The sequence below is a fragment of the Xylona heveae genome, assembly GCF_001619985.1.
Source record: "Xylona heveae TC161 unplaced genomic scaffold L228scaffold_4, whole genome shotgun sequence".
Taxonomy (NCBI): domain Eukaryota; kingdom Fungi; phylum Ascomycota; class Xylonomycetes; order Xylonales; family Xylonaceae; genus Xylona; species Xylona heveae.
This window is the reverse complement of record NW_017264196.1, coordinates 1,799,326-1,823,257: the sequence shown is the minus strand read 5'-3', so window position 1 is coordinate 1,823,257 and position 23,932 is coordinate 1,799,326. Positions and strand designations below refer to the sequence as shown.

Sequence of the window (23,932 nt, the reverse complement as noted above, 5' to 3'; positions counted from 1 at the left end):
AAAAAAGATAATACTTTAAAGGACTTAGTTATCACTGCAATCATCATGGGATGCAATTTTCCCAACTGAAGTTCCGCTCTTCTTTAAAGCAATCTGGCCCAGACAATTTTGTGACTTTTTCACGAAACGGGAGCTAGGGGCCTTGAGACATCAGGAGACTCCACCGCCAGTCCAGGCGCCCAGGCGCTAAATCAATCGCAAAGCTCGCCTAAGTACAGTTAAGACGCGGGTATCAAATAAGTGGAACGCCTAGCTAACCCACCTCCCACTTCATCTGATAACTGTAACGGCGTTCTCTCTTCCAACAAATGACCAGCAAAGAGAATCCTTAAAGCTGAACTGAACTCCAAGAAAATCGACTTTGGGAATACTTTGAGAATGAATGATATTTGATCTGCTATAGACTAATCTAATTGAGAACAGGACATGCGATGATTAAGCCAGCTCTAGGAGACTAGGAAATATAGGATTCTTAACAGCACTTTTATTGACTGTTTTATCAATCTCTCGGTCTCTCAGATATATGATGCTGTCAAAGCCGAAGCCAAAGCCGCTACTTCTATTTCTTCATGCAATTGCACCTCGATCCTGCCGTGAAAATGCTCAACTGAATTTTGCTCATTTTTGAAGAAAATACCTTTGCACAATTCAGGCATCTGTCAGGTTGTGAACTTGTGTGTTTTATCAGATACTACAGGGGAAAGGTGGATCTTAGCATGATAACAGTGAAAACAAACACCATGTCTAATATGCCAACCAGTGAAAAATCCAAAAATGTTGTCAATTAGAATGTTAGCAAACAGGTTCTCATTATGACTGCAGAGCATTTGCATCTCGACAGCAAGGAATCTTGTGCTGTGCCATTGAGCGATGGTGCTTGCCAACTCAGGGAGGTTCTGCATATGCTACGCTCACAAATATTAGTCATGATTGCTGCATTATTTGTATGTTCGAGAAACAAAGCAGAGACCAATATCCTGATCTATGGCATATTTGATCATGCTAAGTTCTAGCTTTCACATGTGTCAGCTGAGCCTGTTCTTGGCTGCTATGGATTTTGTTAAGTAAAAGCATTTCTATTTCGTCCTTGCAGAAAATCTGAAATAGATATATATATATATATATTGACAATACTATAGACACCGTTTCGCCAGCTCTTCCAACAATCTCTAATCATTTCCACTCGACTGGTTCGGAAGCATTTCCATCCTAGGTGTCTTTGTGGATCCTGTATACATACGTGGTGAGCGTCGGGACGTTGGTCAGTTTGTGCGTCGCGCCGAAGAGACTTGTCTTGTCATCTGAAACTAAGGGTACGTTGGACGTTGATAAGCAGTCTGTTAATGCTGCTGGGATCAAGGACCAATTTCAGTTCCAGTCCCAGACCCAGCCACAATCCCCAAGCAGTGACAACGATGATAATGACGCGGCAAAGACGAGGAAGGAGAGAGGCTGAGAGGGATGGGGACATGTCGATGTCGAGATAGGACCAGTAGATTTAGTATCCCGGCAATAGTACCTTAATGTAGTTTAAATCCAGTCTCTTTTACGTAGGTTATATATATCATTTCATTTTTTTTTTTAAATAAAATTGAAGATTTCTAAAACGGCTTTGAAAAACACCTTGTAAAATGCATGTGATGGCCATTGGAGGGGTCGACGCGAGAAAGAAAGTGTGTGAGAGGGGAAAAGAGATCTTTCTGGAATTGGATTGGGTTCTAGGATTTGTAAGGCTGTGATAAATACCGCTGAACGCCAACAAGATTTTTTTAACAAAAATAAAATGAGAACAAAACCAACCAGAAATCAGAATAAAAAACTAATATTCGAAAGGTGAATAGGGGCTGGAGAAGGAACCTGTGAGATTGGAGAAAAGTATGAAGAAACGGGAATGTAACAGGATGGGCGAGACCCCGATTGGTGAGAGAATATGATAGGGAAGAAAGAAAAAAGAGGAGAAAGGGGAAGGGAGAAAAAAGATGAGTCGCCTCATGAACGATATAGCAAAAGACGAACAGTGTACATATGGCGAGTTAACCAACTGGGACAGATGGGAAGAAAAGCTATCGGTTGGACATGAATGATACCAGAGCTCTCTTGAGAACCTTCACTCTGAGTACAGTCTGCAGAGACGAGTCACCGTCGACGGACTCTATTAGGAGGAACGGCCATAATGCTTCATCCAGAGTGCTGAGAGGGAGAGAGGCGCGTGTATAGCGTCTACTCGGCAGCGCCCACTTATCACTGTATCATACCGATAGTGAGAATTAGAAGCTCTATTTCAACTCGGCCTTGTTGAGCAAGTCGGCGAGATCATCAACCTTCTTGTCTTTTTGCTCTGCAACGTTTTCGGCTTCTGCCTCGTCGGCTTCCTTGAGCGTCTTCTCCGCCTTGGCGTCGGTTTCTTCTTCCTCTTCCTCTTCCTCCTCTTCCTCCTCAGACTCTTCTTCCTCTTCTTCTTCGCTTTCCTCTTCCAGATCGCTCAGTTCGTCAATACCCCACTTGTCTTCGTCGTCCTCCTCAACACCAGCCTCTTCGCGACGCTCCATGAGTAAGTCGCGGAGCTGGTCGACAGTCTGATCCTCCTCGCTGAACTTGTTGCCGTTAAGCTCGATACGTCTCAAGGCAGGCAGAGCAGCCTTCGCGGCGTCTTTGAATGCAGTCACACCCTTGATGTCAATCTCGTTGTACTGCAGGCGCAGAGTCTCGAGCTTGTCGTTGGTTCCCTTTGCCAGAGCCTCAGCGAGCACCACACCGCCCCGGGCACCGAGAAGCGAGTCGCCAACACCCAGCTCCTCCAGAGCGGTCCAGCCGCCAACAACCTCGGCCAGCGCCTTGGCACCCATGATAGTGAACGTGTTGTCCTGGAGATCAAGCACGCGCAGGCCGGCAGCGTGGCGGAGACCTTCGCGCAGCAGGTGCGAAATACCCTCTTGTCGGATACCGTTCTGGACCATCTTCACAAGCTTTATGCCGCGGTGAGCAGAGTAAGCCTGGGCCCATGCGCTCATCGAGCCGTTCTCGAGACGGTTACGCCCGCAGATGACAGTCTCAAGCTCGGCAACTTCCTTGCCCTCCTTCCGAGCGGCCTCCTTCTTCTTCGAGAGTTCGGTCAGAGCGTCGGCGACGAGGACACCAGCGTGAGGGCCAAGACCATTGTTGTTGAGAATCAGATGCCGCAAGGGAACATGTGCGGAAAGGAAAGCGACAAGAGGCGCTTGAGTATTGAGTCCAAAGGCATTGTCAGAGAGGTCGACGGTATGGAGGCGAGGAAGCGCAAGAAGCGTTTGTAGGAGAGCGTCGAGCGCTGGAGGAATCTCAGAGAGCAACCGGGAGGTGAAGATATCAGCAAAGTTTGCAATCTGTGATTTATAGCAGAGGTGTTAGTCATGCGATGGGCTGAAAAGAAGAGACGCGAAAGTTTTGAAAAACACGTTCAATGGATTTCGGCGAAAGAGGCAAAATGGGAGCTCGTCTGAGAAGGAGCACACACCTGAAGAGACTTTTTCGTTGCGAGAACCTCAGCTAGCGCTTTGCTTGCCTCCGTTCCAAACGTGTTGCCGCCAAAGCGGACTTCCTCGACACTGTCATTGTCGCGGAGAGGAACAATGTGGGGCTCAATATCGGCGGCAGTGTCAAGCTTGAGGCCCTTGCCCTCGAGGGAGAAGACCTTAGTAACGGTCATTGTGTATGATGCGCGCAGAGAAGAATGTAGAACGTGAGCGTATAGCAAAGAGACCAAAGTCAATGCTTCTTTGGGAGAGATTGGCGATTTGCTTGTTTGGAGGGGGGAATACCAAAACTGTTTTGCTCGAGGCAGATCGAGACCAATAACTTGAACCCTTAGCGTCTAGTGGGGCATCGTGGGGCTCGGGCGGCCCTGGCGGCTTTTGTGTGGATACGGTACCCTAGAAATACCATTGATGTTGCATGGAGGGCACTTGACCTCAGACCTACATCAAATCAACCATCTTGGTCTCTATCGCGCGGAGTATCTAATCCCGATTCCCGAGACCGACAAATCAGATTATTAGTAATTTCTAGACGGGTTATTGCGACATTTGCGATTCCGAGTTTCAATCCGAATGCTTCTCCTTCATCTGCTGTTTTTGTCATTTCATTGATTGATATTTTCTCTTGATTTTTCGGAAAACAATTGTCTGTTCAAGCGAATATGTCTGCTCCTGCGCCTGCTCGTAAGCCGTCCAATTGAACCCTATTCGCACTTTGGATCATTACTGATATTGCGCCACAGCAGTAAACTTGGGCAACGATGTCAAGCTGACCGCCGAGGAAGCTCCAAAGGTCAAGGTGCGTCCTATCCCGCTACGAACCGGATTTCGATCTTTGTTTTTGCTGATGAGTTATCAATAGCCCTGCTGTGTCTGCAAGGACGAAAAGGCTTCCCGAGACGAGTGCATGCTCTTCTCCAAGAGCGATAACGCCGAAAAAGATTGCCAGAGCCTCGTCGACAAGTACAGGAGCTGCATGGCTGGCTACGGGTTCAAGCTCCCTTAAGCAAATGATTGACGCGCAGCGAGCGCTGTACAATACCCGTACTATACTATAGGGAGGGGAAGTTTATACATACCGGCAGCATGGAATCGGCGCAAGAGCATTGACGGATTTGGTTCATAGAATAACATGTTTCATACTTTCTACTCTAATAAAACGAAAAGGCTGTACTATACAGGTTTCTGTAGCTTTAGAAAATCATCTCTTCTCTCAATTGACCAATGGAAACGCCAACAAAGGTAATGGAAATAATGGGGTGTTGTACCCACGGCTCTATTAGACTGTATGTGACAACAACGGCATCAAAGTTGCTTTGCTCTGCCATTTGACCGCAAGCGTTGCTTCAGTGGTGTTACCGCAGCTGGTTGGGGCGAAGCATCCGAGAAAAGCTTGCTTTGTAAGAGCAAGTGCCACGTGCACCAGAGATAGCAAATACCAAAACCGGCGGCGCCGATGCCTGCGTTGGCTACCACCCAAAGATCAGGCTTCCTTTGTGGCGGCGCCACATAGAATTCAAAGAAATGCCACACTACCATGGTGCAGTAGAAGGAAATGTGCAAGAACTTGGTTGGCAATCCGACTGCGGTCTCAGGCTGGGAATGGTAGGACGTGTAAACGCCTAGAGAGGCAGGCGGAATGTCAAGTAGATATGCCCAGAGAAGAGTGAAAATGAAGTAGGGAAATCGCAGCTCGTCTCTCTTGAGCAGTGGGAACAGAGTCCATGCGCCAAGTATATTTGCAAAGCCTATCCAAGAGCGCTTGCTCGGTCCAAGGCCACTGTCAGAACCCAGAAGAAGAGTCATCGGCAAGAGTGGTAACAAGACACTCTTCTCGTGCACCTGGAAAGAACATAGGAAAAAGCCCCACGCAGAGCTCGCCAGCGTCAAAGGTAATAAGTCGCGTCGAGGTTTTAGAAAAATAACCAAACAAGAAGGCGCAATGGCCGCCAATGTGGCAAGGAGAGATATACGCTGCAGCCAGATCTGGGGGTATTTGTGCAGCTTGTGGAATGTGTGAAGCGCGCACCAGATATTCGCAACCTTGTCTTCGAAAATACCCCTAGCAAATGGAAAAACGCGGTGGACCATCTGCCCAAGTTGGAGAACGAATGGATAGTAGAATGCCTGTCGATCCAAACGGAAAGGGATTATGGAAAGGAGAGGGGGTTCGGTCTCGTCCATCGGAATCTGCCGGTGCACATCATAGGCCACCCCTATGATAAAGGGTGCCAACAAAAGAACAAAGGAGAGGATTGTAATAATGGCAATACCAAGAAAGCGTGACAGATGCAGTCTTGGAATGACGCTGACCCCCAAAAGATACGCGAAAATTGGCGGTGCGTAGTAGAGAGCCATTTGTTTGAAGCCCAGCGCGGCAACAAAGAAGATACAACTCCACAACAATCTTCCCGCCAAAATGTTCGACAAAGCCGCTAGAAAGAAACCAAGCATGACAGTGTTGTATTGGAAATGCCCGTGATCAGTGAGAATCGTTGCCGGTTGCATGAGAAAGGCGAGCAGAGCAATTGAGGACTCCCACGTATCGACGGCTTCTCTGCGGCGGAAGTGGCGGAAGAATACTATAATCGCTGGAATATAGATGAGATATTCTGAGATAATGACCGTCGCTCGCATATATATTTTTAGCATTGGGTCATCCATGCGCCGCGAAGTGTCTAGGGCGAACCAAGCGGGGTTGACTTTTGAACCACTGCGGATGATTAGAGAAATATATTTGTGAAAGAGTAGAAGAATCTTCGTCCATACATTTTTCCCAACAGCCAGCTATGGTATGCCGTCAGCGGTGGGTAGTCGAGGCCCCACCATTGCAGGTCATAAAAGTACCATTTGGAAACAGGCAGATGATTCGTGATCTCCATCCAATGCCTTTGCGCTTCAAAGTCGCCATGCATAGGAGGAGAATTGAATCCTGTTCAAAGAACACATTAGCAATTTATAAAAAAAAAATTTCGTCCTTCGCTAAACAATTTATGTTTTTTCCGTACCGGAATAGCCCCATAAACCTATCGCCCATCGAAAGAGGCCTACGACCATGAGCAGGACAGGTAGCAGAACCCATTGCGATGTCGTTCCTCTTGCGGGCCAAAGGAATGCCGCTAGAGGAAATGCAGGACGCTGAGATTGTGTTAAAGGATCGAAAATCGAGGTTCCATGACCTGGAGTGGAAGGTAGACCAGTGGAGATCTTGTTTCTTCGTCGCGGTCGATGAGTTGAAGCTGGAGTTTTCGGCGGCATATCGAGGCTTTAGTGAATGAGGGGCAAAATTGCCATAGATAGGAGTACGAGATGTTTGGCAAAATCTCAAGCCTTTGGTGGGCAATCTCCCCTGCTTATATTGACATGATTCAGACAAGGGGAACAAATTGGCCGCGTTGGTCACAAAGAAAAAGGTGTCGATTCTAGTATTCCTTTGAGCTCCCCTCGAAAGCCCCCCCAAACAAAGTAGACATTGACAAGTGTTCAGGGATGTATTCGGTAATCGCCGTAAACTTGACAGATTTGGTAAGCTCACAGAAACATCTTCGTTCGATCCTATGTTCTCTGCCCATACCATCTTGGGTGTAGCCTTGTCTCGGTTCATCCTTTCCCGTTCGCTTAAAGATTGAAATTACCAGCAACCTCGCAAGTACTAGAAGTGTTTGTGTCCTGCACTCTTCGCTTGCTCCACCCGTGTCGCCTCGGTGAACAAGAGATGTGATTTTCACCCCAGACTAGACTATATTAGGCATGGTGTAAGAAGTAAACCCGTGCGCGGTGAGAAAGCTCTCAGTCCCTTAAGAAACTTTTTCCGCCGTTTCTACTTTTTCCTTTCCCCATCGCGATATTCTCTTCTAGGAACCATCGTGAAATCTATTGACTTTTGTGGGTGAGTCGGATATTCTTATTCCAAGAGAGTGTTCTCTCTTTGCCAAGCTACAATAATATCTCCGTGGGCATTCACCAGTTGTTTTTCGCAACAGCTGCAGAATTGTTTTGGACCTGTGGGCAGTGGCTACAGTGGGCTCTTTTGACCGTTCGCATACTACTTTGAGGTACCATTTGAGAGTGGCTTGTTCGCTTTTGAATCGTGGGTCTTCTTGTGGGCTGTGGGCATCCGGGGGCATTTAACTTCTGTGGGCTTGTGAACTTCTGAGGGCTTGCCGCACGTAGTGAGACTGAGCAACATAACCTTTTGTGTGTTGCTTCTCACATCCTTACGACTTCATTACGAAGTTTGTGAGCGATATTCATTATCGTGGCTGGGATCATCTCCATTGACCAAATTGATTGGTCATCGGAAGAACTTTTCTTTCTTGCAAAATTTGCCTCTGGTCGCTTCCGTGTTGCTAACTGAACTCAGATCTTGATCGAAAAACTTAATTCATAATGGCCAAATCCAAGGAATTGAAGACCGAGAAGAAGGTCAAGAGCGCCGACAAGTCTCTCTCTGCCGTCAAGTCTGGTGGTATCTCCAAGCCTTCTCAGGCTCCCAAGGCCAAGGGTAAGGAGGCTGCCAAGAAGGCTGCCGCTTCGACCGAGTCCAAGAAGAGTAAAAAGGACAAGAAGGTTAAGGAGCCCACTCCTGAGTCGAGCAGCGAAAGCGAGAGCGAGGAGAGCTCTAGCTCTTCCAGCAGCGAGTCTGAGGTCGAGACTAAGAAGCCCAAGGCTAAGGTGAACGGAAAGAAGTCTGTTAAGAAGGATTCTTCATCCGAGTCCGAATCCGAGTCTGGATCCTCTTCTGAATCGGATTCTTCCGACTCCGAGCATGAGAAGCCTGCCCCCGCCAAGAAGGCGGCCGAGAAGAAGGATGTCGAAATGAAGGATGCTTCTTCTGACAGTGAGAGCTCTAGCGAAAGCGAGAGCGAGGAAGAGAAGCAGCCGGCTAAGGCCGCCCCCAAGCCTGCCGCCAAGAAGGCAGCCTCGTCTGAATCTGAGAGCGACAGCGACGACAGCGACAGCGACTCTGAGGAGAGCTCCGCCGAAGAGAAGCCAGCCAAGGCTGCCGAGAAGAAGACTGAGAAGAAGGTAAATTTTGACATAACTTCGATCTAATATCCTTTTCTTAAGTTAATGGTCCCGTTTGTAGGCTTCTTCTGATGAGTCTTCTGACTCTGATTCTGAGTCCGGCTCTGGTAGCAGCAGCGAGGAGTCTTCTGATGAGAGCGAGGCGGAGTCCAGCCCCAAGAAGCGCAAGGCGGAAGCCGAGGACGACACTGCTGCTAAGAAGTCGAAGACTGAGGTCTCCGAGTCGAAGCCTAAGGCCGCCGCTCAAGGCACAACTACACTCTTTGTTGGCAACTTGAGCTGGAATATTGACGACGAGTGGCTTGGACGGGAGTTCGAGGAATTTGGCGAGGTTGTCGGTTCTCGTATTGTCACTGATAGAGATTCTGGTCGCTCGAAGGGGTAAGTGCTTGCAAATAGCTTTTGAAGATGTTTTCTAACACGATCCAGTTTCGGCTACGTTGAGTTCTCCAAGCCTGAGGACGCTGCCGCCGCCCTCGAGGCCAAGAAGGGTGCTCTGATTGACGGTCGTGAGGCCAATGTCGACTTTTCCACGCCCCGCTCCGATGACGGTGCTAGAAACCGCGCAAGCTCGCGGGCCCAACAGTTTGGCGACCAGGTCAGCTCTGAAAGCGACACCCTCTTCGTCGGTAACATCTCCTTCGAGGCAAACGAGAACATCATCGGCGAGCAGTTCGGCTACTACGGTACTGTCACCGCTGTCCGTCTGCCTACTGATCCGTAAGAAGCCCATTCATACTTTTCAATCAATTGCCTTAGCTAATCCTGTCGGCAGTGAATCCGGTAACCTCAAGGGATTTGGTTACGTCCAGTTTTCTTCCGTCGAGGAGGCCAAGGAGGCGTTCAATAACATGCGTGGCTTTGAGATCTGCGGTCGCCCCATCCGCTGCGACTTCGCCTCGGCCCGCTCTGGTGGTGATGCTGGTGGCCGCGGTGGCCGCGGTGGCGGTCGTGGTGGCCCCCGTGGTGGTGCTCGTGGTGGACGTGGTGGCCGCGGCGGTCCTCGCGGAGGCCGTGGCGGTACGACAAACCGTGGCGGTTTCGGTGACTTCCAGGGCCGGAAGGTCACTTTCTAAACTGCTTCTTCCCGTTGATTTTTCATTTTTTTGTGTCGAACTAAGGTAAGGGTCTTTTGGGTCTAGAGGTTCTAGGTGTACGGACCATTGGGCTACACTACGTCACTGGGATTAATCGTCACCTCTGGTTTTGCATGGCTTGTTGCCATTTAATTTTTTTTGTTTCCTTTTGCCCAAAAGTTTGTGGTTTGTTTTAATTACTTTCTGAGGTTTCTGCATTATGCGGGTACAACGCTGAATGAGATTAAATTGCTTACTTGTCTTCCACTTGCTCTTGCTCTTTGTGTGAAGACCGATATCGGCTCGTGATGAATTTCGGTCTGAGGTTGCTCTTCCCCGATATCGGGCCAAGCGTACTTGATGCAATATCTAGGTATTTAAGGTACGCAGCGAATTAATTTACATCCTCTTCAGATTGTGGATCTTCTAGAGCCTGAAACATACTGCGGCATGGGTCCCGTGTGTCCGAGTCAAGCAGGATTTTTCGACCGTTAATGGGTCATGTTGTGTAGTTAAGTATGTAGCTGCCAAAAGGTATTTACGGTGTATCCAGGATGTTTTTGTCATCAAGCTCCATCAATTTAAATACTGATCAGGATTATGGCTATAAGAATAGTAAACGGATAAGAACACTCGCCCAGGGACAGAAAAACATGATTCTGTTCATGATCATCGTAATCATTGATTGCGCCGCCCTTTACAAAAATGTCAACAGCTAAGTGCACAAGCGAATGATATGCTGTTCACGGATAGAGATATTATTATGGAACACGCCCTGCACTGTATTTGGGTCGATCAGTTTGCCCGCAGCTGACTGTGGAGCTGGCCCATTGGGGGGAAAGCGGGCATCAGGTGGTGGTATGTTGACTCAGGCATTGGGGTGGTAGACGTCCAAAGGGCGATATAGTAGCGGCATGACAGGTGACAAGCTATTTTTGAACTCAGAGAACATACCATAGCTACATTGACAGTGCAGAAGGTGGGTAAAGGACAATGGAAATCGAAAGGTACAATATTATTTCATGTTTGGCAAATCCACCTAATTTTAAAGAGCAGACCGGCATACCAACCCTACCTACCTACCTAGTTCTGCAATGAGAAGTCGGTCGCGTTTCCGAGAGCTATCAAAGGCACCCTGGCTAACAAAGCTTAAGTTACCCTTCCCCATCGCCTCGTCATCATTCAAAGCGCTCTTCGTCCCTGTCGTGATCTGGCGACTTGACATGGGGTACAAGCAACCACGAGCATTTAAGGCTTCACCGCTCAAATTTGGCGGACTCACGATATGTGAGACGGGTAGTGGGTACCTGTAAGCGGGGTATCTCCTTTCACCGGAGACCCCTCATCGTCCCCAGATCCTCGGCTGTTCGCTCTTATCTGACCCAACTCCCCTTGCTCTGCCCTCTATTCTCTTTATCGCAGAGGCAACTAGGAGCAGTTACAAAACCAGGAATCTCCTGTCGGGAATCTGATCATTGTTTCTGTTATCATCTTCATCCATTCGTATCATAAATCATCCGACTGAAGCTGAAACCTCGTTCCAGGAAGCAGCTTGATTTGCTTCCTGAGGCAGGGATTCCGCTGAACTCGGCTGACTGACATCTGACCTCATCTCCGCTTCAGCAAGATCACCCCCTCCCCTGCTTGTTCAGACAACACTCTGCCCCTCCCGCAGGTGGTGTATTGACTGCATCAAAGGGGTCCAACTGTGACCCCTCCCCTCACTAGTGCCGCCTCTCCACGACCCTCAGACAAAGACCTGGCCGACCCTTCAGCCACCCTCTTTTCCTGGCTAGGCATTTGGAAGTGTCACATTGTTCACGCTGTGTTACTTTCCTGCTTCACAACTTTTCATTTGACGTACAGGGCCCTTCAGCAATCCTTAAGGAACTTGCTCTCTTTACGATAATTCAGCTTACTTGAAAGCATCAAGAGAAACACTTGAATAGATGCATCCTTCGCACCTTGAACTTCTTGGGCAAGCCCAGGATGGACATCGGAGACCTGCTCAGGACTCGCCTCGCTCAGTCAGCCAGTTAAGATCCGAGTCTAGCAGGCAGCGATCAGACGGTAAGTCTTTATATTCCCAAGCCTCGGCCCTATTGCTGGCTGCCAGACTCCCATATTGATGATTCGCCATGTCAGACTCCTGGGTTGAGATATCTTCTCAGCCGTCCTCCTCCTCGCTCTCTTCGATTGCAGATGAAGTCGTGACGACTGGTCTTCGCGTGCAACATGAGTCCGGATCCCGCCGACGCCGCAGAGGTCCTCCCGGTAGTTTGATTGAAGCTTCCTTGGTTCCTCGTCCGGCCAGCGCAGGAAGCAGCCAAGAGGAATATGACGAGAGCGAAAGCGACGTCGACCCTGTCATGACATCGTCAAACGAAGAGCTTGCGCCTCCTCAAACAATGCGTAATCAGGGATCTAACAGGCCGTTCGCAGAGCCTCTCTTGGATGAAACTACTTTCGATGGGGATGATGCTGATGAGGAGGGCACCGCTCTTGGCGTTCGTGAGGAGGAAATGGTCTTCACACCTCAACCAAACGCTTTCTCCCACCCACCACAATCTCAATCTGACCGCCCCCGGCACGAGATCCCCGGATCATACTTTCCTGCCCCGCGTCCCGCTTCTCGAAGTCCGCTCCAGAGACACTCCTATCCAGGTCAGCGTCGACGACAGCACGCTCCTTTCAACGTCATATCTCCCTCCTATCAGGCTGAAAACGATGCGGCGCTGCGTGCTAGCCTCTCCACCTTACTCTCTTGCGCCGCTGCTGCCCGCGGCTTACCCAAACATAATCAGCCCAGTGCGACCGCTGTGGGCGCATCGGGTCGGGTTGAACCCGCCACCCTGAGGATGGTTCCCGAATCGGACCTTATGGGCGAAGAAGACAGTGTCAAGCAGGTTCAAGAGTCCCCTAAGCCTGCCCGACGGACATCTGGCGCCTCGTCGCGCAGCACCAGCGCTGCCGCGAGCGTCACCGCCGACAAGGGAAAGCGACGATCCAGCAGCGGAAAGGAGCGGCGTGTAGCAAAGAAGGTCCGCCGTAGTCCCGATGAAAACATTTCTCCGACTCTGTTGACTTGGATTGTCTCTGCTGGTGTTGTCGTCTTGGTCAGTGCCATTAGTTTTTCGGCTGGTTATGCTATGGGCAAGGAAGCCGGCAAAGCTGAAATGGGCGTCCTCGGTACCAGTGAAGGATCAAGCTGTGGACAAGAGGCAATGAAAGGTGGGCTTCGGAAGCTTCGTTGGGGCGCGGCCTCGGCGTCTGTGCGTGCCTAAAAGCAACGACATTTCACATTATGCATATTGTCAGGGACACTTATCCCGTCGATACTTCCCATTTTTTTCTTTCTTCCTTCTTGTTTGATTTATATTTTTGGTCCATTTTACGACGTCGACGAGTTCACGAGGGAATTAATGTTTGGGATGATGATGATGGTTGGTAAGTTGGGGTCTTACGTCATCTAAGGTTTCATTGTAGAGGAATGGACCGAAAAGGACGGTCATGGTGTCAGCAATGGACACAGCATTTATTTGGTCTGTCCAGCATATCTGTGGCGCGTTGCTCTTTCGAGACTTTCTCTCTTGCTCTATCATAGTGTTGCTGGCGTTGTGGGGGTGTTCCTGGAATCTTTGGATATCTATTTTTGTCAGGGTTTATCTTAACAATACCCATACAATACATTCATTTTTTTTTTCTACATACCATTCTCCAACTTTCAATGCACTGGAAAAATAGCTGGGTGAGCGAAAGCTCCTCCACTGAGTCCCGAGGTCCGGAACTGCATCACCCTGGGTTCTTCAAGGGCGTACTCCGTATGCTGTGGCAGTTCCCTTTCAACGACCGCTGACTAAGCGAATAAATACCAAAACTCCGTATCGGTAGACAACACCAAAGCCGGTCCGGAATATTCAAGAAGCATTATTGGAAAGCATACTCTTTAGGGCATTCGAGGACCCCAATTCCCCTAATCAGGCTGATCGCGGCCTTGTTGCATGAATATCTAACTTCCGACTGTATTTTTCGCCGCTCCTCGAAATGATCTGCCACCGTTGTCTTCGCGCTGCGGCGGCGATTTCGCGGCCTTCTTCTATCCGAACTGCTATTTCTGTCGCCGAATCCTCGAGGATTCCATCTCTGTCCCTTCAAAGCGATGTCTCGCGCCTGAATTCACTGCGACGAGGTTTTTCTACATCCTTTACTCATGCCGCCGAGGCCATCTCGCCCGCCGCCGCAACCCAAGCTAAGGGCCGCCAGGGTCCTGATGGAGCCGGTCCTTCTTCTGCTACATCCACGTCTGCTGCTCAACCGTTTTCCACGCCATTGACGCCATCGCCTGCCGCACAGGGTATCAAGGGAACTCCTGCGAAGTCTTCAGCACCTGCTATCCCGGTATCGTCGGTCCCCGCAGGCACCCCTCTTAAGGGTCTAGCTTTTCTCAAAAACCAGCCGGATCCCATTGCCAAAGAGGATTCAGAGTACCCGGCTTGGTTGTGGAAGTGTTTGGCTGAAAAAGAAGCGGCTAATGAGAAGGAGGCTGAGGTGGGAGATTTATACTGTATGTGGTCTTATCTAATTTTTCTCATTTCGATTATCTTCCCTATTCCTCGAGTTTCCTTGAAGCAACTACTAACACGTCGGTAGCAAAATCTCGAAAGCAGCGTCGACTTGCGGCCAAACGTCTCCGCAAGCTGGCCCTTCTCAACCCCGAGTCTCTTGCTCCCAAGGTGCCATTGCAGGAGCAGAGTATCGATTTGCCTGCCGGTGATGGAACAGCCCAGGGTGCCATTGAAGCGAAGTTCAGCCGAGACGAATTGACCAAGGCTATGCGTACCAAGAGACGTAGTCTGATCAAGGAGGATAACTTCTTGAGAGGAATGCGGTAAACTCGTTTAAAGGCTAGTTGACAGTCTGTGCCTCGGGGCTAAAGTGGGAAGCTACGACGTCGGAACGAAGCAGAAGATATGGAATCTCATCGCAGACCAGGTGTCTTAACTCGTCTTGTCGGTGCCTGAGATTCTCAAAGTCGATGGGTCCAAGGTGAATCAAAATGAAGCACCGACAAGATCCTCTGTTCGTCGACCTCGATGATAAAGAAACATTTCCCCGGACAGCATGAAGCACGGAGTGTGGAGGGAGTGTCAAGGATAATGGCCAGATATGGTCCAGTATATTTTGCACTCAAAATGTTTTTTTATTTTTTATTTTTTATTTTTTTCTAAGTTGTACAGATATATTCCCTGAGATTTCATTTAATCCTTGTCCATTGTATACTAGACGAACAAAAGTACAAATTTTTATCCCTATGCCCTCGGCGTTAAATGTGCATTTTAGGCAATGCCTGGATATAAAACCAAATAGGGGAAGCTTCGGGTTGGCTATTGACCCGAAACTACACCCAGGTCCAGCCTGCGTTGCTGGACCTCGGTGTTTTGGGCATGGCATGGTCCCTATTTAACCAATTCGTAGTTGCGCTCAGACAGAAAGGTTTACTCGTGACTGAGAAACATCATTCACCATCTTCACATAACAGTACAGCACCCAATTGATCCAATTGCAATCAAGAGGGCGCGCCAAAATTAGAACCGATCCTTCTCCGAGGGAAGAGGGTGTACGGCACATGCAAAGCACGTTTAGATGACTTTAATCCGTGCAATACAATTGGCTCTACATGCAAATTCTCTCACGTCATCATTTACTTTGGTCATCATAGACGTTAGGTTAATTAATACGGCCGTAATAGTACCCAGAAACCAGCCATGGCGGGAAGAGTCCTCAGACCATTTATGCAGCCGCAGCAAATGCTTGAATCTGCACAGAAAGCTTCTTCCCTGGGAAAGGGCGAGATCGTTACTATACACGGAATAGACCGAAAATCGGCAGTCGCTTGGATGCCTATGTACGATCTCCCTGGATGCTCTCGACTGGGACCCCTCGTTGTGCCCTTTCCGAGATACGAAGTATTCGGCGGCTTCATACAAATTGAAGAACTAATATATTCCGCTGCAATCCAGAAGAGAGGATTTGGCTCAGATTTCCGCGGATGCTAACAAGCCTTGATACAGTGACAGAGTTCTGCAGTGCTTGAGCCTCTGAGATCAACGTGTTAAATGACTCAGGACCACAAATTTAACTCCATTATTGTTGAGATGATAGCGAAGAAGCGAGGCCCGTCGTGGACCCTTCCAACGTTCAATAGCGGCAACCAACCAAGTTAGGCAAAGACCTCGCGAGCAGCATGTTTGTCCTTGGACCCGGCGATGTCGCTTTCGCGTCTGGCTGACCACATTTGCCCTCCCATCACCATGGTGCGTCCCACTCGACGTGGGGCCTCGCCGCCAATTAGGTTATTGCGTTATGCCATTCCTACGCGTCCGGCCGATTGATCGCGACACTGATGAGCACAATGCGAGATTTTTCCTGGGCCCAACTACGTCTTTCACTAGTACTCCGCCATGACACTGAAGAAAACTAGATGAGAGGTAACATGCACCAAATCGAGCTTCTACTATCGGTACAAACCGAGCCTCAACAGTGGCCCTAGCTGATGCGGTGGATCCTGCACATTAACCTTGCTGACGGACGGGATAAGAGCGGGGAAACACAGGGATTGCGACAAAATCGAGCGTCGGGGAATGAGGACCCATCCGTTCTCCAGTGCTCGCGCGGGATCGATAAACCAATGACCTCGTCAGATAAAACTTAAAAGTCCCCCCCCCGCTGGTTTCTTGTCGAACCTCCAATTCAACCTTGCTTCATTCGTTGTCTGCTTTAGCTGTGTTTCCAGCATATAAGATAATATTTTCCTTTGGATCTCTTCGTCTCGTCGACTTGCATGATAAATCTTCTCGACTACTTCGTGCTTAGCGGTCCAGACCAACTGCTCATTTTTTGCCGTTTGCTCCATGGGAAATCCTTAAGCCTTCTGGATCTCTTCTTATTATCTTAAGGCGGCAAAATTTTTGGTTTTGTTTCTATCGCAATTTTCAACCTGTTTGTGGTCCGCAGTCCAACCATTCCTTGACCAGCACACTGCACGCCCTGTCCGTGCAGGATCTTGTGTCAGCGTAGCTATGGATTCCGTTCTGACAATTCGGAACTTGTTCTTCGCTGGTGTTTCCTTTGTCATCTTTTATGCTTTCAGAAGTGTCCTTGATAATCGTCGCTTCAAGAAATTTGCTCGGGAAAATGGTTGTGAAGATCCACCTTTATTTAAAGACAAGCTCCCTTGGGGCATCGACACCATATACAAACTTATTACATTCAAGGGCGACCTTCTGGACGACTGGGTCTGCAAACAATATTACGAATTGGGCGCCACCTGGAAGGGAAATGTTCTTTTCGGGGACCAAGTGATCAACACATCGGATCCGCAAAACATTCAAACCATCCTCGGGGTTAAGTTCAAGGATTTTGAAATTGGTGAAAAGCGCCACCGTCCGATAAGATATTTGATTGGGAATGGAATCTTTACGTCCGACGGGCCAACTTGGAGTCATGCCCGCGCCATCATGCGGCCACAATTCATGCGAGAGCATATCAGCAACCTTGAAGCCACGGAGAGACACATGCAAAACTTATTAAAGGCTATCCCGGCAGATCCCACGAGCGGATGGTGCGACGAGATTGATCTGCAACCGCTCTTCTTCAGGCTGACCATGGACAACGCAACAGAATTTCTCTTCGGTACAAGTGTCGACTCGCAATTGACTGCCATGGCACCCGCTACTACCGGTGATGCTCAGACAGTCCAGACCCGCGCCACACTCATGGCAGCGGGCAAGTCTGGCGAAAATTACAGTTTTGGTGAAGCATTCACTACTGCCCAAGACTACATCTCCTGGAGTTTCCGATTTCAGCAGTTTTATTGGCTCATTCATCTCTTTAGCACCAAATACCGCAGGGCATGCCAATTCTGCCATCGCTTTGCAGATTACTTTATCGAAGAGAATTTTCGTCAACACAAAGAAAAGAAGCCGGAAAAATCTAACAGTGGAGAAACATATGAAAAGTATGTGCTTCTCGAAGCTTTGGCGGAGGAAACACAGAACCGGAAAGAGTTGCGCGAGCATCTTCTCCAAATCCTTCTTGCCGGGCGAGATACCACCGCATCCCTGCTCAGTTGGACCTTTCTACTTTTGTCCCGGCATCCACATGTCTGGGCGCGCCTGAGAAAGGAGATCATTCGGGATTTTGGCGCAGGCAGCTCCGCCGACAAGGAACTTCTCACCTTCCACCGTCTCAAGTCTTGCACATATCTGCAGCACGTCTTATATGAGGCCTTACGTCTTTATCCCGTCATACCGGCAAATCACCGCCGCGCGACCGCGGACACTGTTCTCCCCGTCGGCGGAGGGGCAGATGGAACCAAGCCCGTAGCCGTGCGAAAGGGTCAGGTCGTTGCGTACTCGGTATATGCGATGCACCGTCGTACAGATATATGGGGTGATGATGCGGCCGAGTTCCGCCCCGAGCGATGGCAAGGTCGGAAGTTGGACTGGTCCTTTTTGCCCTTTAATGGAGGACCAAGAATCTGTCTCGGACGTACGTTTCCCCCTCGCCCGACCTCTAAATTGATGTCTTTGCATTCTTTTGGCACCTTTTTTAACGCCCTCTCGCACAATTTTGGTTATCATCATTGGTTTGATTGTGGAGCACGAAGATAGTAGCTAACAAAACATGAACAGAACAATTCGCTCTCACCTTAGCATCCTATGTTGTCGTCCGGATTCTTCAACGTTTCGATAAGATTGAGCCTGTCGATTCTTCGACCCCCATTGAGAAGTTTCTCAGTTTGACCATTTCGCCGGCGAACGGGGTTAAGGTGCGCTTGGGGCTTGCAGGAAGGAGTCAATAGTGGCATGACTGAGGACAACTTTGCGGTGCCATGATTGGGATCAGGGAATATTTATTCCCATTCTTTTCATCGACATGTCTTGGGAAACGGTAGTCTTAGCATTGGGCTGAACTTTAGGAAAGGACGAGTTCTTGTAGAAGAGATTTGCGCCTGCGCCAAGGCGAGATATAAATCCGCGACCAATGGAGAACGTTGAGGACGCGATGTGTTTGTATTGTTTCCTGAAATCTATCAGGGTGTTAGTGCATATGCAGCTTGTCATTTGAGTGTGTGCTCGTTCGCTTTGGATGGTTGACGCATAACAGAGGCAGCGACATGCTGAGTCAATACATAGCGTCTCGTTATCGCTGTCAACGGCCAATGCCATTTTCCTGCTGCTGCTGCCGTGAATGAAACATGTTCCATTAAATTTTAAAAATTTGACGCCATTTCATGCAAAAAAAGTAAAGATTAGCAGTCGCGATATAAGATCGCATGGCGAGCCGCCAAGGGTTGCCCCTGGCGAGAAGGCGCTGTAACAACTGGAGGTTTCATCAAGCTTGGTATAACTGTACAGTACTTCTACCACACACCAGATATGCCAATCAGAACAGCGAGACGCCTTGCTACAAAACAACGTTTTGGCATTTGACGCCCTACATCACCCGCCAAGAATAATCCCATCGCCGCTTGCATTCCACCCCAAGATAAAATGTTTTTAAAGAAAGATCCAGAGAGGTTTATAGCAATGGGTCCCCGTAGAATTGTCCCAGATGACGACTCTGGGATGTGGCGCCTCACACCTTTGACTTCAGGCTGGTTCCTTGAAGCTCAAGGCGGGCGGACAGCATTTTTTGCTGGTGATGATTTGATATAATAACATGTCAAAAGCATGATGATTGTCAACTTTCCGCGGCAATCGTGCGATATTCCAAGGCAATATTATATTTGTGCCTCGAACGGGTTTCGAGGCTGTTGCTCGACAGATCCATGTGCGTTACCGGCATGTCCGGATTTTGGACCAGTGTCAAGCACGGAGTCTACTCCAAGAGCGAGTGATTTGAACCCTGGAAGGGCAACCAGCACAAGTACAACGACAACGACAACTACTATACTGACGACTACGACGACAACAAATACTTTGACGACTGAACAGAGTGCAACGAGTACAAGCACCACAAGCCGGGAGAAGCCAGCTCAATCAAGCAAAATAGAAAGCACATCGTCATTATTGTCTCTGCCGCCTCCCACACTTACAAAGACAAGCAGATCTGCATCTACAGCACTTCCTGCCTTTGTTACGTCTAGACCATCCTCACAACAGACAGTGACACAATCATCTTCGGAAAGCCATTTCCCGAGAAGCACCACTACAACAGTTGTCATTGTCACTGGATCACCATCGTCAGCTGCACCATCCGTATCGAGTTTGCCTCATGCATCGAACGGATCAAGTGCCAGTCCCTCCAAAGTTCCTGTGGTGGTAGGCTCTGTTAGCGGTGCAGCATTCGCGGTAATTTTACTTGCTTTGCTATGGTTATGTCGACGACGGAGAAACGAGCGTCGAAGTCGTACCAGTTTCCAGGCACTTGAAAGCGATCCCCGACATGAAGGCATCGACGCTAATCGCGCTGGAGAACTCCTCACGAACCAAGATGGTAAGGGTATTCCCAGTTTACTTAGTTGACACAGCCTTCCGAAACAGGGGCGGCAGGGAATCTGACTCTGACAAGCATTAGATTTCTTCTGCAGCAATCGAAGCAATAATGGCTTTCAGACGTCCAAAATAGAAGGTCCAAACGGATCAGCTTGTGTACGACTAGGTGGGGACGGGGAGCCGCAGATTCTTGGGAGGCCAGAAAGGGCAGCCGTGCGACAATCCAAGTCGGGCATGAATAAAGAAATGCGATACACATCGTCAGATGATGCCTTTCGATGCTCTCATATACCCGAAACTTCTTCACGGCTGGCCGCGGTTGGAGAAAATGGAAAGGCTTGCGGCATGGCCCTAGACTCCGCCAAGAACGTCCCGAAGGTTTCATCAACTTCGGGAGAAGATGCAGTCATGCATCCAAATTTGGACCTTTCATTCGGTCCGCAATCGCGGCGGGGTAGAAGAGGATCTCAGCGGCATGTAATGAGTTGGATGGAATATGATCATTATTATGCTCGGCGGTCCGATTCTAGCGAACTGAGTGGGGAATGGAGCAATGCGAGCAGTGCAATCATCATGGAGCCTTGTCGGCAGTAAATCACATCATACACTTGACCCATGAACAAATGAGCCAGGGTGTGTCGCTGGATAAAGCGATAAACATGCAATCCAAAGTGAGTAAGCCATGCTTCTGATTGACAAGGCTATCCCTACGCTCTTTCAGTCATGCTTGATATTGGAAACTTCGGACGGGTTTCCTGTTCCTGTTTACTAGAAGTCACTGCGATCATTGATTGGATCAGAGTGCTAATTGCATGTTGGTTAGGTTGGCCAATGATGGTGCGGATGTTCGCCTATCTGAATGGCTGAAAGGGTACTCTGTACACATAGCCCAGCTCATTCGCAAGACCACAAACGCCTTGTTTTTCTAACCGAAGTCGAAAGGCACCCCTTTGGATACACTTCAACAAATAATGCACTTTATCTCATAGAAGATGCGTGAGCGCCAAGCAATGATGCTTGATTTCACCGGTATTGTTCTGCGAGAATGCGGGGCGGAGCGACATCATGATGAAATGAAACGAGCAAATGCCCCGGCGCTATGCTGATTTAGAAGGTGCTTGTCATATCTACGCTTGGGAGGTGTGATAAGCACGGACATGTGCTGTTCCTTGTGCGTGGCCTAGGGCCAGTCTGCGACCTCGCGGCGAAATATAATTAGTTCTGTTAAGGTTCGGGTTGAATCGACAGGGTCTGAATCCTCGTGCCTCTTACGGATGCTAAGCCAGACTAAGCAGGTTCGTCGTCTCAAGGGTATTCAGGGATATGATCCCTTCTGGGAAGCTCGAAAGGACATTACTACGTATTGCACGAAGAACAGAACACGCAGGGCCGTCAATTGAACACTCCTAGTTAGTCGGTTGGAATCCGACAACCTGGAGGTATCCAGAGACCGCAATGGCACCCACACCGCCACTGGTTGGCCCCTCTGGCCAAAGTCTCTGTCAATGGTCTCTCCGATTCCTGTGGTGGCAGATGAAAGACCTACTGGCACAGTCCGAATTCATGGCTGCTCCTCTTACGGTAGTTGTTTGCACGGATGTCTTACCCTATTGGAACAATTTTGACATCTGAACTTTGCTGTCCATGTCTTTCTCTCCGGGATCCACTCAAATACTTCCTTTCTATTCCCTGTACCCTATAGCTCCTATCCGTCCTGTAGCTCGCCGCTTGAGCCGGGCCCCAAGCCTCTTTTGACAACGGCCAATCCTTGTCACAGCAGGGCATGCAAGATACAGGACATGCGACATCGCCCGCGTGAGCTCGTGCTATCAACTTCATCCTGCCATGAACGGAAAGGAGAAAAAGTCGCGTCCACGATAAGAATCAATAGAGGAATATAAGGAGACAACATGATCGCCATTCCGCCAGCTTCCCCAGCGTCATTGCTGCAATCCTGCACATTGGTCCTTCATTGCAGCCATGCGTCTCTCTTCTTTTCTTTCACTGAGCTTTGGAGCTCTAGCGCTGGCGTCTCCTGCCTCGAATCATGTCATTCACGAGAAGAGAGACGCAGTTCCTGCGGACTGGAGCCGCAGTGTCAAGCTCCGCAGCGATGCAATCCTGCCTGTGCGCATTGCACTTGCGCAAAGGAACCTGGACAAGGGTGATGACTTTTTGATGGAAGTCTCACATCCCGAGTCTGATAAGTTTGGAAAACACTGGACTGCAAAGGAGGTTGCCGAAATGTTTGCTCCATCTGAAGAGACTGTCAATTCTGTCAAGGATTGGCTTTCAGATTCAGGAATTCCCTCGGACCGTATCCGGCTTTCTCAGGGTCTGAACTGGATTCATTTCGACGCTTCGGTTGCAGAGGCCGAGAAATTGTTCAAGACGGAATACTACGTCTACGAGCATGCCACTGGCCAGCCTCACGTTGCTTGCGAGGAGTACAGCCTTCCAAGCCATCTCCGCAAGCACATTGACTTTGTTTCGCCTACCGTTCACTTCGATGCCAAGCTCCGTCGGCGCGATGAAAACGAGCTGCAGAAGCGCCAAAAGTCTGCCGAAGGCAAGAATGTTGTTCCCGGCACGGCAAAGTCGATTTCCAAACCCGGATCGGGCTCTCTTCCAAAGCTCGGTGCGAGCATTGACATCTTTGGCATTCTCGAAGAGCTTTCCAACTGTGACAAGTACATTACCCCCGACTGCCTGCGCGCGCTGTACTTGTTTCCTCCCAACCTCTTCGCGAACCCCAAGAACAGCTATGGTATCGTCGAGTATTCTCCCCAAGCGTACCTCCAGGGAGACTTGGACCTCTTCTTCCGCAACTTTTCCAAGCCGCTCGTTGGACAGTCTCCAATACTCAACTCTATTGACGGTGGATACGCACAAACTACCAACCAGAGCTTCGAGTACAATGGCGAATCTGACCTGGATCTCGAATACGCCATGAGTCTTGTCTACCCGCAGAAAGTGACCCTCTACCAAGTCGGCGACCCGGTCGAGTCTGGTTCGTTCAACAACTTCCTCGACGCCATTGACGGCTCCTACTGCACCTACGAAGGCGGCGACGACTACACTCAGGATGCTGCATACCCTGACCCCTACCCAGGAGGATACAAGGGACCCGAGAACTGCGGTGGCTTCTCCGCGACAAAGGTCATTTCCACTTCGTATGGCTACAACGAAGCCGACCTCACGCCCTTTTACGAGCAGCGCCAGTGCAACGAATACCTCAAATTGGGTCTTCAGGGCGTCACCATCCTCTATTCATCTGGTGACTACGGCGTTGCTGGAAACGGGGGCCAGTGCATCGATCCCACGACGGGCGAATACAATGACGGCTCCAGCGGCCTTTTTAACCCTTCTTTCCCTGGCACCTGCCCCTACGTTACCTCTGTGGGCGCTACGCAGGTCAACCCCGGCGCCAGCGTTTTCCAGCCCGAGAGCGCCGCCGAACAAGTCATTTACTCTGGCGGTGGATTTTCAAATGTCTTTCCCTTGCCATCATACCAGGCCGCTGCCGTCGGAGCGTATTTTGCCAACCACAATCCTCCGTATGGCGCGGACCGCTACAATAATTCTCGTACTACCCGTGGATACCCTGACGTTTCTGCCAACGGTATGTCTTTCCTTGACTTCTTTCATCCCTTTGGTCTTTACCATTTCCTTCTTCCATTTGCGGCCCTTTGCTTTTCTTCTTTTCTTTTCTTTCTTTTTTATTTACTTCTCCCATTCTTTTCTTTTCCTTTTTTTTTTTTTTTTTTTTTTTTTTTTTTTTTTTTTATCTTCGCTTTCCCGTTGTCTTACAATCCTG

At 49.3% G+C, this 23,932-nt stretch overlaps 9 protein-coding genes across 9 annotated transcripts in view; 7 read left to right on the top strand and 2 right to left on the bottom strand.

Annotated features, from left to right (window-relative positions):
• Window positions 1–2,134: 2,134 nt before the first annotated feature.
• Window positions 2,135–3,853, bottom strand: L228DRAFT_122963 (putative Ran GTPase-activating protein 1). The gene is made up of 2 exons (XM_018329021.1): window positions 3,494–3,853; window positions 2,135–3,362 (listed from the first exon to the last, which is right to left on the bottom strand). Exons 1-2 carry the CDS (start codon window positions 3,683–3,685, stop codon window positions 2,277–2,279), a joined length of 1,278 nt encoding a protein of 425 aa, XP_018189286.1. The 5' UTR covers window positions 3,686–3,853; the 3' UTR covers window positions 2,135–2,276.
• Window positions 3,854–4,077: 224 nt separating this feature from the next.
• On the top strand, window positions 4,078–5,002 carry L228DRAFT_282420 (cytochrome c oxidase copper chaperone protein). The gene is made up of 3 exons (XM_018335993.1): window positions 4,078–4,196; window positions 4,256–4,311; window positions 4,375–5,002. The coding sequence occupies exons 1-3, from the start codon at window positions 4,175–4,177 to the stop codon at window positions 4,516–4,518; spliced, it is 222 nt and encodes a 73-aa protein (XP_018189285.1). The 5' UTR covers window positions 4,078–4,174; the 3' UTR covers window positions 4,519–5,002.
• L228DRAFT_260500 (glycosyltransferase family 57 protein) lies at window positions 4,643–6,944 on the bottom strand. The gene is made up of 3 exons (XM_018334265.1): window positions 6,521–6,944; window positions 6,282–6,444; window positions 4,643–6,225 (listed from the first exon to the last, which is right to left on the bottom strand). Exons 1-3 carry the CDS (start codon window positions 6,768–6,770, stop codon window positions 4,818–4,820), a joined length of 1,821 nt encoding a protein of 606 aa, XP_018189284.1. The 5' UTR covers window positions 6,771–6,944; the 3' UTR covers window positions 4,643–4,817.
• An 826-nt stretch (window positions 6,945–7,770) lies between these two features.
• On the top strand, window positions 7,771–9,893 carry L228DRAFT_122925 (RNA-binding domain-containing protein). The gene is made up of 4 exons (XM_018329020.1): window positions 7,771–8,540; window positions 8,602–8,921; window positions 8,970–9,260; window positions 9,316–9,893. Exons 1-4 carry the CDS (start codon window positions 7,902–7,904, stop codon window positions 9,614–9,616), a joined length of 1,551 nt encoding a protein of 516 aa, XP_018189283.1. The 5' UTR covers window positions 7,771–7,901; the 3' UTR covers window positions 9,617–9,893.
• A 1,672-nt stretch (window positions 9,894–11,565) lies between these two features.
• On the top strand, window positions 11,566–12,900 carry L228DRAFT_267697 (hypothetical protein; the record flags this gene model as incomplete). The annotated part of the gene is made up of 2 exons (XM_018335017.1): window positions 11,566–11,686; window positions 11,762–12,900. 2 exons carry the CDS (start codon window positions 11,566–11,568, stop codon window positions 12,898–12,900), a joined length of 1,260 nt encoding a protein of 419 aa, XP_018189282.1.
• Window positions 12,901–13,430: 530 nt separating this feature from the next.
• L228DRAFT_260497 (hypothetical protein) lies at window positions 13,431–14,905 on the top strand. Its single transcript, XM_018334264.1, has 2 exons — window positions 13,431–14,180; window positions 14,267–14,905. The coding sequence occupies exons 1-2, from the start codon at window positions 13,661–13,663 to the stop codon at window positions 14,506–14,508; spliced, it is 762 nt and encodes a 253-aa protein (XP_018189281.1). The 5' UTR covers window positions 13,431–13,660; the 3' UTR covers window positions 14,509–14,905.
• Window positions 14,906–16,695: 1,790 nt separating this feature from the next.
• On the top strand, window positions 16,696–18,479 carry L228DRAFT_238249 (cytochrome P450; the record flags this gene model as incomplete). Its single annotated transcript, XM_018331027.1, has 2 exons — window positions 16,696–18,166; window positions 18,310–18,479. 2 exons carry the CDS (start codon window positions 16,696–16,698, stop codon window positions 18,477–18,479), a joined length of 1,641 nt encoding a protein of 546 aa, XP_018189280.1.
• Window positions 18,480–19,211: 732 nt separating this feature from the next.
• Window positions 19,212–20,247, top strand: L228DRAFT_122842 (hypothetical protein). The gene has a single exon (XM_018329019.1). The coding sequence runs from the start codon at window positions 19,351–19,353 to the stop codon at window positions 20,143–20,145; it is 795 nt and encodes a 264-aa protein (XP_018189279.1). The 5' UTR covers window positions 19,212–19,350; the 3' UTR covers window positions 20,146–20,247.
• Window positions 20,248–21,921: 1,674 nt separating this feature from the next.
• L228DRAFT_122834 (hypothetical protein) overlaps window positions 21,922–23,932 on the top strand; it is a 2,624-nt gene continuing 613 nt past the window's right edge. The window contains exon 1 of the mRNA XM_018329018.1: window positions 21,922–23,737. Coding sequence (XP_018189278.1) covers window positions 22,096–23,737 — 1,642 coding nt within the window. The 5' untranslated portion in view covers window positions 21,922–22,095. The remainder of the gene's footprint in view (window positions 23,738–23,932) is intronic.

Coding starts and splice junctions, on each gene's coding strand:
- L228DRAFT_122963 (XM_018329021.1), bottom strand. CDS start 3,685: ATGACCGTTACTAAGGTCTTCTCCCTCGAGGGCAAGGGCCTCAAGCTT. Junction 3,363..3,493: donor CAACGAAAAAGTCTCTTCAG/GTGTGTGCTCCT, acceptor TATAAATCACAG/ATTGCAAACTTTGCTGATAT.
- L228DRAFT_282420 (XM_018335993.1), top strand. CDS start 4,175: ATGTCTGCTCCTGCGCCTGCTC. Junction 4,197..4,255: donor GTCTGCTCCTGCGCCTGCTC/GTAAGCCGTCCA, acceptor ATTGCGCCACAG/CAGTAAACTTGGGCAACGAT. Junction 4,312..4,374: donor AGGAAGCTCCAAAGGTCAAG/GTGCGTCCTATC, acceptor AGTTATCAATAG/CCCTGCTGTGTCTGCAAGGA.
- L228DRAFT_260500 (XM_018334265.1), bottom strand. CDS start 6,770: ATGCCGCCGAAAACTCCAGCTTCAACTCATCGACCGCGACGAAGAAAC. Junction 6,445..6,520: donor AGGTTTATGGGGCTATTCCG/GTACGGAAAAAA, acceptor TTCTTTGAACAG/GATTCAATTCTCCTCCTATG. Junction 6,226..6,281: donor AGCTGGCTGTTGGGAAAAAT/GTATGGACGAAG, acceptor AATCATCCGCAG/TGGTTCAAAAGTCAACCCCG.
- L228DRAFT_122925 (XM_018329020.1), top strand. CDS start 7,902: ATGGCCAAATCCAAGGAATTGAAGACCGAGAAGAAGGTCAAGAGCGCC. Junction 8,541..8,601: donor AGAAGAAGACTGAGAAGAAG/GTAAATTTTGAC, acceptor TCCCGTTTGTAG/GCTTCTTCTGATGAGTCTTC. Junction 8,922..8,969: donor GATTCTGGTCGCTCGAAGGG/GTAAGTGCTTGC, acceptor AACACGATCCAG/TTTCGGCTACGTTGAGTTCT.
- L228DRAFT_260497 (XM_018334264.1), top strand. CDS start 13,661: ATGATCTGCCACCGTTGTCTTCGCGCTGCGGCGGCGATTTCGCGGCCT. Junction 14,181..14,266: donor TGAGGTGGGAGATTTATACT/GTATGTGGTCTT, acceptor ACACGTCGGTAG/CAAAATCTCGAAAGCAGCGT.
- L228DRAFT_122842 (XM_018329019.1), top strand. CDS start 19,351: ATGATGATTGTCAACTTTCCGCGGCAATCGTGCGATATTCCAAGGCAA.